This window comes from Salmo trutta, chromosome 21 (assembly GCF_901001165.1).
Source record: "Salmo trutta chromosome 21, fSalTru1.1, whole genome shotgun sequence".
NCBI lineage: Eukaryota > Metazoa > Chordata > Actinopteri > Salmoniformes > Salmonidae > Salmo > Salmo trutta.
In genome coordinates, this window is record NC_042977.1 from 17836241 (window position 1) to 17853133 (window position 16893).

General features: G+C 43.9%; 1 protein-coding gene across 4 annotated transcripts in view; it reads right to left on the minus strand.

Annotated features, from left to right (window-relative positions):
• Positions 1–16893, minus strand: part of gigyf2 (GRB10 interacting GYF protein 2) — a 45401-nt gene that overhangs the window by 4788 nt on the left and 23720 nt on the right. For all 4 annotated transcript variants that reach the window (XM_029704634.1, XM_029704635.1, XM_029704633.1 and 1 more), the window contains exons 21-26: positions 14294–14605; positions 13904–14035; positions 13379–13624; positions 11718–11947; positions 4181–4323; positions 3772–3980 (exon numbers count right to left, since the gene is read on the minus strand). In XM_029704634.1, the coding sequence (XP_029560494.1) occupies positions 3772–3980; positions 4181–4323; positions 11718–11947; positions 13379–13624; positions 13904–14035; positions 14294–14605 (1272 nt within the window). The remainder of the gene's footprint in view (positions 1–3771; positions 3981–4180; positions 4324–11717; positions 11948–13378; positions 13625–13903; positions 14036–14293; positions 14606–16893) is intronic.

Sequence of the window (16893 nt, forward strand, 5' to 3'; positions counted from 1 at the left end):
ACTCATGTAGATCTACAGCCACTGTTTCATTGTACTTGGAAGCCAGTGGCAAACCAACAGCTGGTTTGGGCTTAGGCTTACTGTATTTTTGACATGTCTCACAACTGTTAACTATCTGCTGTAGAATGGAAATACTCTCATCATTATTCCCTGAACTGCTGAGTAACTTTGAAGTCTGTCAACTGTAGCATGTCCAAACTGTTTGTGAAGCTTTAACAATACTTTGTCTTTTTCTTTTGTGTTCATGTTCTCTGTGACTGTCAGAATCTCCATGTGCTCTGTGTCCATCAGAATCTCATTTTTGCATGGACTCTGTGTGATGTCTTTGTCTAAAATGTTTACACAATAGTGGCCTGAGGTAGTAAGTTCAAGAGTCACTGGTTGTTTAAACATCACTGCCTTGTCATGTATTATGTCTAGTACAGCCCCTGCCTTCTTGAGGGAAGCTTTGCTTAATAGTAAGGGGATATCTGCAGGGACCACCTCTGTTTCAATGTGACACTTAGTCTGACCAATTTTTGCTGGTATCTTAACTCTTGGTAGGATGGACAATTCTCCCATCTCCAAATTTGAAAGCTCTGTTGCTTGGTGTGTCAATCATATTTTGTACTTCTTTCATATTTAGTTCACTGACCACACACTGTCCGTGTACATGCAGTATCAATCACAGCAGATCCTAAGGATTCAACTATAAAAATCTCAGTATCAGAAGCAGATTCATTTGAAAACAGTGTAATGTTACACTGCTCTGTGTTTACATTTTCCTCTGTTAGTTTAACTCATTCATTTTTACCCCAATGGTAAGTGCTTTGACAAATAGCACACTTTGATCTCCTTCCATATTTGTCCAGTGGATTTGTGCCGGGAAATGGCGCCCCCTTCTGGTTGTCTTGAGAACGTGACTTGTTGGTGCCTTTTCTCTGCTGCTCAGTGTAATATGCTGCGTCACTCACTTGCAATCCATCTGTTATTGGCGCGACAGACGTCTTTTCACCAAAAATTATTTTTAGTGCCGACTTCATTGATGCAGAAGTCAGTACAGTACAAGCAGTCAAAGCCAACTGTTTCTCCTTACCATCTAGACAGGCAGTATCTAGCAACTTGAAAGCTAACACTGCATCCGGGAGAACCATGTCGTACTTGCGCATCCTATTGTACCTTTGTTCCAAATCAATGATGTAGGCTGTCATTGCAACCGAAATATCTCTCGTAACACTGTCAAAGTTTGAATATGCCTCGTAGGCACGGTCTTTCTCTTCTTTAAGAAACACAGAATCCAGTGCTCTGATCAAAGTTCCCATACCATCATCCTTGTTCAATTCCTCAACGGATATTTCCAGTGCTGTATCTCTCGCTCTTTCCTCGAGCGATAATACCACCGCAAGTGCTTGCTTTATCGCGTCCAGATTAGTAACCCGTGTCCAGATTCCAAGTTCATTTTTCCAACTTTCGTACGACCTCTTCTCGTCGAAGCGAGGTGGCACATTGTAGTTATTAGCCATCCTCTGCTACCAGTGTTAACTCGAAATGACACAACGACAAGGTTCCAGTTTAACAAAGTTTACTATACCGTATGAACACAGTACAAGGTAGCCATTCCACTCTAGGCTAGGTCCATCAACGACAAGACTCCCTGCGCAGGCGCACTCTTGACTGAGTGATAGCCCCGTAATAACAGAAATATAGGGATACTTAAAACATGAACTTAACACACAGCTCGGACACCCATGAATACCCCGCAAGTCATGCCACAAGAGGTCTCTTCACAGTCCCCAAGTCCAGAACTGACTATGGGAGGCACACAATACTACACAGAGCCATGACTACATGGAACTCTATTCCACACCAAGTAACTGACGCAAGCAGTAAAATTAGATTTAAAAAAACACCTTATGGAACAGCGGGGACTGTGAAGCAACACAAACAATGGCACACACACACGATAACATACACACTATACATACACGGATTTAGTACTGTAGATATGTGGTAGTGGTGGAGTATGGGCCCGAGGGCACACAGTGTGTTGTGAAATCTATGAATGTATTGTAATGTTTTAAAATTGTATTAACTGCCTTAATTTTGCTGGACCCCAGGAAGATTAGCTGCTGCTTTGGCAATACTAGTCTCTTTTACACGCTGGTCCAATAACTTACATTTCACTTCTATGCGCATATTACGTGTGGCAGCTGTTGTCACAACTTCCGCCGAAGTCGGCTCCTCTCCTTGTTCGGGTGGCGATCGACGTCACCAGCTTTCTAGCCATCGCTGCTCCATTTTTCATTGTTACATTTGTTTTGTCTTGTTCCCTGCACACCTGGTTTTCATTCCCAATCACACTGCATGTATTTATTCCTCTGTTTCCCCCCCATGTCTTTGTGTGAAATTGGTTTTTGTTACGTGTTTCGTGTGTACGCGCCAGGCTGGGTTTTTCCCAGTTATTCTGTGTTTTTTCCACGAAGGATGTTTATTGTAAAACATTTGATCATTTTTGTGACTGTTTCGCGCCTTGCACTTTTACCTTTGGCTGGAGGTTTTGACGCAGTGGCGTCTGTCTGTTTTATTGCCTCTGCCTAAAATAAAGTGACTTCTCCACCAGTAGCGCACAACCTTGACAGCTGTAATCCGCCAGCCGCATCCCCTTCCAGCCCTCACTCACCTGCTTCTCTGTCCGCTCTTCATGCACATCTAATCCTCCATCAGATTTTAAAATATAATTTAGCTGTGATGGCGAGGGTGGATGGAGACCCTGATCAGTCTTCTGTGATACATTGGAGCAGCGCGAACATAGTTGTATATAATTTCACCACCAGAGTTGTTGCCAGATAATTTAATGTTCATTCTACCATAAGGCGCCTCCAATGTCGTTTTAGAGAATTTGGCAGTACGTCCAACCAGCCTCAAAACCGCAGACGATGTGTAACCACGCCAGTCCAGAACCTCCATATCCGGCTTCTTCACCTGCGGGATCGTCTGAAACCAGCCACCTGGACAGCTGATGAAACTGAGGAGTATTTCTGTCTGTAATAAAGCCCTTTTGTGGGGAAGAAAACTCACTGATTGGCTGGGCCTGGCACCCCAATTGACTGATTTCCTTATATGAACTGTAACTCCCTAAAAATGCATGTGGCATTTATATTTGTGTTCAGTATATATTCCTTCCTCCATTCTTCCAGCCAAATCACAGGTAGGCCTTTGCAAATATGAGCAAATTAGCCATTCTATGCAGTATTCTATTATAAAGTGAACAGTGTAAAGTAATATGTGTTGTATTGAGTAGAAATGTGAATATCAGTGACAGGTGTTGTATAGCACATGAGCATAACGTTAAGAAAATATATGAACAAGTGTCAGGGGACAAGGTGAACAGGACGCCAGACATATCTGAAATGTTTCCCCGGTTGTATCGCCGTTACTTGACCTTCTATCGTATCGATAATAAAATATTACCAACGTGACAACACTAGGTAGTTCAACTATTGGTGGTGGATGAGGTGAGCATCCCCCTACTGTTTAAAGCGCTTTGGGTGTTTTGGGAAAGCGCAATATAAGTCCAATCGATTATCATACAACTATAGACTACAACCACTCCAAACCATTCATTAGTGCACACCAAAGCAAAAGGTTTTGCAATGGAAAACAGATTGCAACAAAAACAAGTTTCTTTTGGACAAAATCAGGAAGTTCCTTCTCCGTTTTTGTCTCGTTTGGTTACTACAAGATAGCTACACCCCAGTTTTCCAATGAACTGCTGTGCCATGTTTCTCTCACCTGCTGTTGCTGTTGCTGTTTGAGAGTCGGCTGCTGGTTCTGTGGGGCCTGGGGCTCTTTCTGTTGGTTGGCCTTCTGCTTGGCACGGCGTTCCAGGAACTGCTTGGCAAACTCCTTAGCCTCGGACGTGTCCCCCAAGTAGGCGCGCACGTAGTCGTGCACCTCGTACGGACTGTCCACCTCCTTCAGGAAAGACGCAAATGTCGGGACTAGAGGAAGAGGGCCGGGTGAGTTTTAAAGGTGGGATCACACACAGAACTTTAGGTTCAAGGTATCTTTAGGGTGCGTCTGAATTGACACCCTTTCCCTATATAGTGCACTATTTTTGACCAGGGTCCAAGGAATAGGGGGTGCCATTTCGGACGCATCTAGGTTGTTGGCGGTGTGTGTGCGCATATTATATACTCACCATCCAGGTTGTTGGCGGTGTTGAGGGTGTGCAGGGTCTGCTCACACCACTGCATGAAGCCATCCTGCTGGCTCTTATTAACCCCCTGGAACAACTTCAGCAGCTTCTCCTCCTCCTCCACCACCTTCTTATTGGCCCGACTGCTGCTCACACAGTTACCACACATACACACACAATTAGATACACTGGCCCCAAAACTTTAAAGACTTCCTGTTAAACCATCATTCTATTTATAAGTGATTCATCATATTCAGGGATGCAAACTGGTAAGGGCCCAAAAATGTGAAACTTGTGGAAAGTCCATATGAAGTGAACGAATATTTGCTTATTTTCAGAGAATAACAATTACACAATACACATATTTCAAAATAGTGTCCTGTGGTAGGGGGGAGTAGGGCTCCTTGGTCTGGACTGAAAGTTAATCATGATATGCACAATATATCGTAATTTCCGGACTATTAAGCGCACCTGAATATAAGCCGCACCCACTGAATTTAAAAAGAGATATATATATATTATATAAAAATAATATTTTGAACATAAATAAGCCGCACATAAGCCGCAGGTGCCTACCGGTACATTGAAACAAATGAACTTTACACAGGCTAACGAAACACGACTTGTAACAAAAAATAAAACATTTGCAGTAAGCTTTAGTTGTCTTTTTGCACTGAGTCAATTCCTCACGCTGCTGTTTCCAACGTCTTATCATCGACTCATTAAGACCAAGCTCCCGTGCAGCAGCTCTATTTCCTTTTCCAACAGCCAGATCAATCGCCTTCACCTTGAGAGCTGCATCATATGCATTTCTCCGTGTCTTTGCCATGATGAGGGTGACAAAGTGACTACCGTAATCAGAATGATGGGAAGTTTGAGAGCGCTCGATTTAATCTAAACAGTAAACAAAAAAGTTGTTTGACCTTAACCCGTTCGGCAATTTCATTGGTCTAATGAAAGCTTCATGTTGCCAAAAAACTGAGCACGTCACAGAATGTTTTTTTGGAGGAAAAAAAATTGAAAGCGGGAAAAATCCATATATTAGCCACGCCATTGTTTAAGCCGCGAGCTTCAAAGCCTGGGAAAAAAGTTGCGGCTTATAGCCTGGAATTTACGGTATATATAGTATTAGAGATGTGAGACCAGATTTGTGTTTTACTTGTCTTTATACACCTCTATAGAACAACTTGTCAAATACAGGTGCATTGAATACTGATGTATTCCTGTCTGGGGAGACAGATCATCAATGCATGTCATGATAAACTTTCAGTATATATATAAAAAATGTATTTATACACACAAAAGTATGTGGACACCCCTTCAAATTAGTGGATTCGGCTATTTCAGCCACACCCATTGCAAACAGGTGGATAAAACCGAGCACACCCCCATGCAATCTCCAAACATTGGCAGAATGGCCTTTCAACATGGCACTGTCATAGGATGCCACCTTTCCAACAAGCCAGTTTGTCAAATTTCTGCTGCCCCAGTCAACAGTAAGTGCTGTTATTGTGAAGTGGAAGCATCAAGGAGCAACAACGGCTCAGCTGCAAAGTGGTAGGCCACACAAGCTCACAGAATGGGACCGCTGAGTGCTGAAGCGCATAAAAATAGTTTGTCCTCGGCTGCAACACTCATTACAGAGTTCCAAACTGCCTCTGGAAGCAACGTCAGCACAAGAACTGTTCGTCAGGAGCTTCATGAAATGGGTTTCCATGAAATGGGTTTCCATGGCAGAGCAGCCGCACACAAGCCTAAGATCACCATGCACAATGTCAAGCGTAGGCTGGAGTGGTGTAAACCTCATAATAGTCATAGTTTGTAGACCAAACCGTTTGGATGCTACCGACGATTTTGTGAGACGACCGATCTGACAAGGTCTGACAAACACCGCTCTAGCTCCGTCACCTTTCACCACAGATGCGACATGAATTGAGATGCATCCAATGCAAAAAAAACAGATCTAGATTAAACTGACAGATTTGTATCTTTTTTATATATTTATGGTAATTTGATTTCCACAGGGGCACGGACATTGACACTAGGGGGTTAAAGAAGGAACCCAAAGAACGATATAAACTGCTTCAGAACTTTATTTTCCTGGTTGGAACAGTGAAACGGAACAATAGATTTTTTGCTTCTGTTCAGAACGAAACGATTGGAAAATTATTTCGGTTGAAACCCGTTTTCTTTTATACGGTATGACTTTATCACCTAAAAAAATTGGGATGGAAATGTAGTTAGTGAAACGGAGCATCCTGAATGGCATGAGGCAGCAAACATGATTTACAACATGTTGCAATAGTTGTTGGACTGCCAAGAAATGTGTTGGTGAATTATGTTAATCATACATTGAACTGCATCCATCTACTCCGCCAACAATGCCTTACTCTACGTCATGGAATGTTGAGTCAAATATTAAAAAAAGTAACCTCTCATGAAGTTGGTTTTGTAGCATTAACTGGGAATTTGATATTTTTGACTGATATGATTGCCTGTTTCATATCTACAAAGTAGCTAAAAAGCTGTCAGTTTCACTTAATACAACAACTCATGTAAATAAACACTAATCATACAGGTCTCTACTCTGAAATGTTTTACAAGGTGTACATGAGAACAATGAAACTATTTGAGGTGTTATAATGTGTTATAAGTGTTATAATGATAAGAAATGATCCCAGAATTTGGGGAGTATTCCATGCTCAGTCAGGCATAATGTACCCTCAAATATGAGTCACTTAGGTGAGACATTTTCAGCTGCCCCTTTAGGGGCGGGAGGTTGCCGTGGTAGCGGTGGAGAATCTCTTGGCTAACCCTGGCATCAAACACAAACTAACATTGAAAAATAACCTAGGGTGTCAACAAAATGTAAAGGGCCAAGAAACACTAGGACAAAGTCACACTAGTGGAATTTCTGGTAAATGCAACCAACTTCTATACCTAGCATGTGTAGGGAGGAATTCTGTGCTCAATTTTAACATTTTTTTTTTAATAAAAAGTAAACGATACAAGGGTGCCAAACACATTTGGCTGCATCTGTAAGTCAAATTTTCACTTAGTCATACATTGATGTCAATAACAATGGGAGACTAATAAAACATGATGTACCACATCCGGCGCCGACAGATGGCCGCCTCGCGTTCTCAGGAAACTGCAGTATTTTGTTTTTTTATGTATTATTTCTTACACTGTTACCCCAGGAAATCTTAAGTCTCATTACATACAGCCGAGAGGAACTATTGGATATAAGAACAACGTCAACTTACCAACATTAAGACCAGGAATACGACTTTCCCGAAGCGGATCCTCTGTTTGGACCACCACCCAGGACAATGGATCGGATCCCAGCAGGTGACCCAAAACAACGGCGCCGCAGAAGGGGCAGACGGAGCGGTCTTCTGGTCAGGCTCCGTAGACGGGCCCACCGCTCCCGAGTATACTACTAGCCAACGTCTAGTCTCTTGACAACAAGGTAGACGAAATCCGAGCAAGGGTTGCCTTCCAGAGAGACATCAGAGATTGTAGCATTCTGTTTCACGGAAACATGGCTCACTCAGGAAATGTTATCAAAGTCGGTAGAGCCACCTGTTTTCTTCACGCATCACGCCGACAGAAACAAACATCTCTCTGGTAAGAAGAAGGGCGGGGGTGTATGCCTTATGATTAACGAGTCGTGGTGTGATCATAACATACAGGAACTCAAGTCCTTTTGTTCACCTGACCTAGAATTCCTTACAATCAAATGCCGACCGCATTATCTACCAAGAGAATTCTATTAGATTACAATCACAGTCGTGTACATCCCCCCCAAGCAGACACCTCGACGGCCCTGAAAGCACTTCATTGGACTCTATGTAAACTGGAAATCACATATGCTGAGGCTGCATTTATTGTAGCTGGGGATTTTAACAAGGCTAATCTGAAAACAAGGCTCCCTAAATTCTATCAGCATATCGAATGCGCGACCCGGGCTGGGAAAATTCTGGATCATTGTTACTCTAACTTCAGCAATGCATACAACGCCATCCCTCGCCCTCCTTTTGGCAAATCTGACCACGACTTCATTTTGTTGCTCCCAGCCTATAGACAGAAACTAAAACTGGAAACGCCCGTACTCAGGTCTGTTCAACGCTGGTCCAACCAATCTGATTCCACGCTTCAAGATTGCTTCAATCACGTGGACTGGGTTATGTTCCGGATAGTAGGGCTGGGCGATATGGACCAAAAGTCATATCCCGATATATTTAGGCTGAATATCGATATAAGATATATATCCCGATATTTTTTACGCAAAATGAGAGCAAATGTTCAGTCAAAGTCAAAGCCAGATATGACGTCTCAAGTAGTTTTATTGAAACCGGCTATTTCAGTGAACAGTGAACAGTTGAAAAATCAAATGAATAAATAATAAACAGGGCTCTTCACCTGGTTCAGATTAAATGCTCAGCTGTTCAAATAACAATAACATGTAAACATAAACACTATATAACAACAGGAGTACCTTTTTTGAAATCAAAGCTCCATAAGGTGCCTGACTTCAGTGTACATTTGTGGCAGTGCTTCTCGTGCAAAGTAGTTGCGACTGGGAAGCTCATATCTTGGGTCCATAGTTTTCAGTAGCTTTTTGAATCTGACTTGTTCCACAGTTCCACAGTTGCAACAGTGAGCTTTGTTTCGGGGCTGGAGCTTTTTCGGGTTGTCGACGGCTTTAGGCTGGGGCTTCTGCAGCGCGCAGTTTCACACACTCTTCGTATTGCAGTTTGTGCCACTGTTTTAGGTGGTGAAAAAGATTTGTAGTGCTTCCACCCCTGGCTGTAACTTTTTTATGGCACTGCCTACATAAAACGTGATTTTGTTGCTCATCTGATACTTTGAATCCGAACCATCTCCAAATTACTGAGCCAATGCTTTTCTTTTACTAACCAATTCCTCCTCAAAACGCTCCGCAGACGCTGTTGCTTCCTCCATGTTTGTTGAAGTGTCTGTTCCTGCCCCTCCCCCCTCTGTGCATGAAAGAGGGGCGGGGCGCGGGGAGCAGCGCAGAGAGCTCCGGGTCTGCAGCTTGCTTGGAGCAAGGATCAAAGCGCAAATTTGAACTATATCGATATATGCGAAATGGTCTAATTTCATATCACATTTAAAATATATCGATATATTTTTTATATCGATATATCGCCCAGCCCTACCGGATAGCGTCGAACAACAACATTGATGTATACGCTGATTCGGTGAGCGAGTTTATTAGCAAGTGCATCGGTGATGTTGTACCAAAAGCAACTATTAAAATCTTACCCAACCAGAAACCGTGGATTGATGGCAGCATTCGCGCAAAACTGAAAGCGTGAACCACTGCTTTGAATCAGGGCAAGGCGACCGGAAACATGACCGAATACAAACAGTGTAGCTATTCCCTCCGCAAGGCAATCAAACAAGCTAAGCGTCATTATAGAGACAAAGTAGAGTCGCAATTCAATGGCTCAGACACGAGAGAATGTGGCAGGGTCTACAGTCAATCACGGACTACAAAAAGAAAACCAGCCCCATCGCGGACCACGATGTCTTGCTCCCAGACAAACTAAACTTCTTCGCTCGCTTTGAGGACAATACAGTGCCAAAGACACAGCCCGCTACCAAAACCTGTGGACTCTCCTTCACCGCAGCCAACGTGAGTAAAACATTTAAACGTGTTAACCCTCGCAAGGCTGCTGGCCCAGACGGCATCCCTAGCTGCGTCCTCATAGCATGCGCAGACCAGCTGGCTGGTGTGTTTACGGACATATTCAATCAATCCCTATCCCAGTCTGCTGTCACCACATGCTTAAAGATGACCACCATTGTTCCTGTACCCAAGAAAGCGAAGGTAACTGAACTAAATGACTATCGCCCCGTAGCACTCACTTCCGTCATCATGAAGTGCTTTGAGAGACTAGTCAAGGATCATATCACCTCTACCCTACCTGACACCCTAGACCCACTCCAATTTACTTACCGCCCCAATAGGTCCACAGACAACGCAATCACACTGCCCTAACCCATCTGGACTAGAGGAATACCTATGTAAGAATGCTGTTCATCAACTACAGCTCAGCATTTAACACCATAGTACCCTCCAAACTCGTCATTAAGTTCGAGACCCTGGGTCTCAACCCCGCCCTGTGCAACTGGGTCCTGGACTTTCTGACGGGCCGTCCCCAGGTAGTGAGGTTAGGAAACAACATCCCACCCCCCTGATCCTCAACACTGGGGCCCCACAAGGGTGTGTTCTCAGCCCTCTCCTGTACTCCCTGTTCACCCATGACTGCGTGGCCATGCACGCCTCCAACTCAATCATCAAGTTTGCAGACGACACTACAGTGGTAGGCTTGATTACCAAAAACGACGAGACGGTCTACAGGAAGGAGGTGAGGGCCCTCGGAGTGCGGTGTCAGGTAAATAACCTCACACTCAATGTCAACAAAACAAAGGAGATGATCGCGGACTTCAGGAAACAGCAGAGGGAGCACCCCCCTATCCACATCGACGGGACAGTAGTGGAGAAGGTGGAAAGTTAAGTTCCTCGGCGTACACATCACGGACAAACTGAAATGGTCCACCCACACAAACAGCGTGGTGAAGAAGGCGCAACAGCGCCTCTTCAACCTCAGGAGGCTGAAGAAATTTGGCTTGTCACCAAAAACACTTACAGATGCACAATAGAGAGCATCCTGTCGGGCTGTATCACCGCCTGATACGGCAACTGCTCCGCCCACAACCGCAAGGCTCTCCAGAGGGTAGTTAGGTCTGCACAACGCATCACCGGGTGCAAACTACCTGCCCTCCAAGACACCTACACCACCCGATGTCATAGGAAGGCCAAAAAGATCATCAAGGACAACAACCACCCGAGCCACTGCCTGTTCACCCCACTATCATCCAGAAGGCGAGGTCAGTACAGGTGCATCAAAGCTGGGACCAAGAGACAAAAACAGCTTCTATCTCAAGGCCATCAGACTGTTAAACAGCCATCACTAACACAGAGTGGCTGCTGCCAACATACAGAATCAAATCTCAGGCCACTTTAATAAATGTAATAAATGGATTTAATAAAGGTATCACTAGTCACTTTAAATAAAGCCACTTTAGTAATGTCTACATATCCTACATTCCTCATCTCATATGTATATAGTGTATTTTATACCATCTACTGCATCTTGCCTATGCCGTTCGGCCATCGCTCATCCATATATTTATATGTACATACTCTTATTCATTCCTTTACACTTGTGTCTATCAGGTAGTTGTTGTGAAATTGTTAGATTACTTGTTAGATATTACTGCATGGTCGGAACTAGAAGCACAAGCATTACGCTACACTCGCATTAACATGTGTATGGGACCAATAAAATTTGATGTGACTAAGTGGAAAATAGGCTTCTCCCCTTAATACCTCAAATGTAAAAAATAGCCATGTGGTAGAGAATTGTCCTGACCACGACCTTTCGAGTCTAGCAGCCAAAATAGACAAGCAGGTGTGAGCTGTAAAGCTGTCCCGAGGTTGTACCTGAGGTTGGCGTTGGCCTTGTTGTTCTTCTGAGCGTTGGGCTTCCTAGCGGGGGGTGGGGCCTGTGGCGGGGGCTGGGCCGCCTCCTTCACCGCCTCGTCCCAGAAGCCCATGTTGGAGTTGGTGCTGTCGCCCCAGATGCTGCTGCTTTCCCCGCCCCAGTTAGGAGCCCCGCCGCCCATGCTGCTGGTGGCCACCGAGCCCCACACTGAGGAACTCAGAGCAGTGGTCTGGGGGAAAAGAGATCCAACCTGGTCAGACCAGCTATGTACAAAGCCATGTCATCGTGGAATGCTCTGATACTAGAGGTTAAAAAACAGATTCAAAAAACATCTGGCATCAGAGTGCCTATCCTCTATTGAAAAATCAAATTTAACTGTACATAAGAATAGTGTGTAAATAGTATTTCTGTTGTATTTCCTATATATAACTTATTTTACTTTTATAATTTATTTTATTTTGAATTGAACGTAATATCTTATGTTGCTCTTGTCTTTTACTGTGTTTGTCATGTATTTTTACGTTTTATGTGGTCCTCAGGAAGAGTAGCTGCTGTATGTACAGTAGCTAATGGGGATCCTAATAAACTTAACTAAAGTAAACCAGTGTCATTACGGCAAATAATGAAGGGAAGTTTTTTAACAGAGTACCGTAAATTCCGGACTATAAGCCGCAACTTTTTTCCCAGGCTTTGAAGCTCGCGGCTTAAACAATGACGTGGCTAATATATGGATTTTTCCAGCTTTCAATTTTTTTTTCTCCAACAAAACACATTCTGTGACGTGCTCAGTTTTTTGGCGGCATGAAGCTTTCATTAGACCAATGAAATTGCTGAACGGGTTAAGGTCAAACAACTTTTTGGTTTACTGTTTAGATTAAATCGAGCACTCTCAAACTTCCCATCATTCTGATTACGGTAGTCATTTTGTCACCCTCATCATGGCAAAGACACGGAGAAATGCATATGATGCAGCTTTCAAGGTGAAGGCGATTGATCTGGCTGTTGGAAAAGGAAATAGAGCTGCTGCACGGGAGCTTGGTCTTAATGAGTCGATGATAAGACGTTGGAAACAGCAGCGTGAGGAATTGACTCAGTGCAAAAAGACAACTAAAGCTTACTGCTAATTTTTTATTTTTTGTTACAAGTCGTGTTTCGTTAAAGCCTATTTATTTTTGTTACAAGCCGTGTTTCGTTAAAGCCTGTGTAAAGTTCATTTGTTTCAATGTACCGGTAGGCACCTGCGGCTTACAGACATGTGCGGCTTATTTATGTTCAAAATATATATATATATATTTTTTTATTCAGTGGGTGCGGCTTATATTCAGGTGCGCTTAATAGTCCGGAAATTAGGGTAGTCTGATTTAGAGCAGTGTTTGCCCGACCTCTTCTCCTGGGCCCCCCAGACGTTCAACGTATTTGATTTCATCCAGACCTAGAACACCTGATTCAGCTTGTCAACTAATCATCAAATCCCTTGATTAGATGAATCAGGTGTGCTAATCTTTGAAACATCTGGGGGTCCTCAAAGAAAGGTTTGAGAAACACCGTTTTAGACACCACTATCAACACAGTCCTAATAAATGACATGGAAGACCTACCCAGAATGAATGCAGACGAATTAAATGAATGAATGAACAGACCAGACCAACGAGTGACTCACAGCTCTGTTCTGGGCGCGGTTCTGCTGGGTGACGGTGGGGTGACTGGGCTGCTGGCTCCCACCACCCTGCTCCTTCCTCTGCTTCACCTGCTGGGCCTCCTCCCTCTGGATCTCCAGCAGGGACTTGGTGGCGGCCGGCTGCTTGGCCACGCTGCCCCAACCAGAGAGCTTGGCCTGAGGCTGCAGGGCCTCCTGCAGGGCCTGCTGCTGCTGGAGCTTCAGGAGCTCTGCTTGCTGGCGCCGCTGCTGCATGGAGGGAGGGGAGAGGGAGAGAGATCTACTGCGCTCCTTATAAACATTGCACGAAAACAGTTTGGTGATTGACAGGTGATTGAGGTGAGAAAAACTCAAAGGTAGAGTTGGGTTGAGAAGGATTTAACAGTTTAGACCCGTTTTAAACAATAGTTGATATAAAAGTGAAATTGTATTATGGTATCCAAAATGCTGTTGTGCATTGTCCAGATTGGTAGCACTATACTGCAGCGCCTCTGTATCCCTCTACGAACTCAGCCCCTATGCTCACACCTCTTCTCGTGCTTGTCGTTCCCTCTCCTCCTCCACTTTCTGGATCTCAGCGAGCGACAGGGCGTTCTGGGACTGGGAGATGGCTACTGCCGTGACTGCTGACTGCTGGCCCCACTTAGAGGACGACGGCAGCTACGAGACAGGGAAAAGGAGCGAAGGTAGTCCGGTAACCAGTACATTTTTCATGATAAATTGTAGGTACCTTAAAATACAGTATTCAGTGATGTTCTGACTACAAAGTTACTTTGGTAGTTATATATGGTGTGTAGTGTAGTGGTAGGTGTGTATAGTGTGTGTGCATACTAAGTATGTTACCCTTATCTGTGCTAGTTGTTGCTGCTGCTGCTGTAGTGTAAGGTGTATTTTGTGCTGTGTTATAATATTAGTCACCTTCATCTGGGCTAATTGTTGCTGCTGCTGTTGCTGCTGTAGTCGGCGGAGCGCCTCCTGCTGCTGTTGCCTCTGTCTGGCTAGCTCCTGCTGCCTCGCGGCATCCTGCTCCCTCCTCTTCGCCTCCTCCTGCTGTTGCCGTGCCAACGCCACCGCCGCCGCCTCCTCCAGCCGCTTCTCCTCCTCGCACCTCCTCAGGGCCTCCAGCTCCTCCTGCTTCTGGCGCTCCTCCTCCTGCTTCCGGCGCTCCTCCTCCCGGCGCTCCTCCTCCTGCTTCCGGCGCTCCTCCTCCTGCTTCCGGCGCTCCTCCTCCTGGGGAGAAATGTGCTTGTTAGAACAGGGTCAACTTCAGTATTAACACTATGTAGCAATATGCCTTTTAGCATTAGCCACAGCAAGGATAATTTTGTACATGCATTAAACTGCAAATGTAACCAATTCCAGTCCCCTTGCTTAGGGAGTACAGATTCCGATGTAGAAGGACTGAGAAACTCAGTTCCGGTAACTTTTAAAAATGTACATTCTACTCCAAAATGAGTATAATTGTAAATGGTCAGAATGAATGTTTCCCTCTCTGTGAAGAGCCATAGGATGCGTCTCGAGAGGAATATTTATCTGGCATAGAACACAGTTAAATATTTTACAATGGGGTTGTCTGACTGTTTTAACATTACATGGCAAAAACATTATAACTGTAAATAAAGTTACATCCTCAGTGATAAAGTATAGGCTTTAAATGACTTTGCCAGCAGCAACAGTAGGCTACACACCGCTGTTCAAGTTGAGCGTCGCAGTTTAATTCACTTCTTCTAAACATCGGAGTGTCAGCAACAATCATGCACGTCAGTTCAGTACACACAGCGTTAAGAGAGAAAATACAACCTTTGAGAATACATTTATTTAGTCATGTATTTCGTAGAACAGACATGCTTCTATTTTAAGGCTTCAGCATGCTTCGCAGCTGAAACAGTTCAGTAGAGTTCGTACATACACCACCGTTCAGAAGTTTGGGGTCACTCTGAACTATCCTTGTTTTGGAAAGAGAAGCACATTTTTTTATCCATTAAAATAACATCAAATTGATCAGAAATACAGTGTAGACATTGTTAATGTTGTAAATTACTATTGTAGATGGAAACAGCAGATTTTTTATGGAATATCTCTACATAGGGCCATTATCAGAAACCATCACTCCTGTGTTCCAATGGCACGTTGTGTTAGCTAATCCAAGTTCATCATTTTAAAAGGCTAATTGATCATTAGAAAACCATTTTGCAATTATGTTAGCACAGCTGAAAACTGTGGTGCTGATTAAAGAAGCAATAAAACTGGCCTTCTTTAGACTAGTTGAGTATCAGCATTTGTGGGTTTGGTTACAGGCTCAAAAATGGCCAGAAACAAAGAACTTCCTTCTGAAACTCGTCAGTCTATTCTTGTTCTGAGAAATGAAGGCTATTCCATGTGAGAAATTGCAAAGAAACTGCAGATCCCTTAAATGCTGTGTACTACTCCCTTCACAGAACAGCGCAAACTGGCTCTAACCAGAATAGGAGTGGGAGGCCCCGGTGCACAACTGAGCAAGAGAACAAGTACATTAGAGTGTCTAGTTCAAGAAACAGATGCCTTACAAGTCCTCAACTGCCAGCTTCATTAAATAGAACCCGCAAAACACCAGTCTCAACGTCAACAGTGAAGAGGCGACTCCGGGATGCTGGCTTTCTTGGCAGAGTTCCTCTGTCCAGTGTCTGTGTTCTTTTGCCCATCTTAATATTTTATTTTTATTGGCCAGTCTGAGATATGGATCTTTCTTTATTAACTCTGCCTAAAAAGGCCAGCATCCCGGAGTCGCCTCTTCACTGTTGACGTTGAGACTGGTGTTTTGCGGGTACTATTTAACCTCTCTAGGGTAGGGGGCAGTATTATACATTTACATTTTAGTCATTTAGCAGACGCTCTTATCCAGAGCGACTTACAGTAGTGAATACATACATTTCATATTATTTATTTTTTTGTACTGGCCCCCCGTGGGAATCGAACCCACAACCTTGGCGTTGCACACACCATGCTCTACCAACTGAGCCACAGGGAAGACTTTTCACAGCCGGATGAAAAATGCACCCAAATTAAAACGGCCTACTACTCGGGCCCAGGAACTAGAATATGCATATTATTAGTAGATTTGGATGGAAAACACTCTGAAGTTTCTAAAACTGTTTGAATGATGTCTGTGAGTATAACAGAACTCATATGGCAGGCAAAAACCTGAGAAAAATCTAACCAGGAAGTGAGAATTCTGGTGCTTGTAGTCCTTTCAAGTCATTGCCAATCGAACACAGTGAGTTAGGGTTCCACTAGATGTCAACAGTCTTTAGAAAGTTGTTTGAGGCGTCTATGATGAACAGAGACCGAACAAGAAGGCTGGGAATTTGTAGACCCATCAGTTCATTGGCGCGCATTCATGTCAGAAGGGACCTATGTTCCAAAACATTTTTCAAGACACTGGAACCGTCCTGTTGGAATATTACTGAAGTTTCACGTTCTAAAGGCCCTAAAGATTGATGCTTTACAACGTTTAACATGTTTGAACGAACGTAAATATA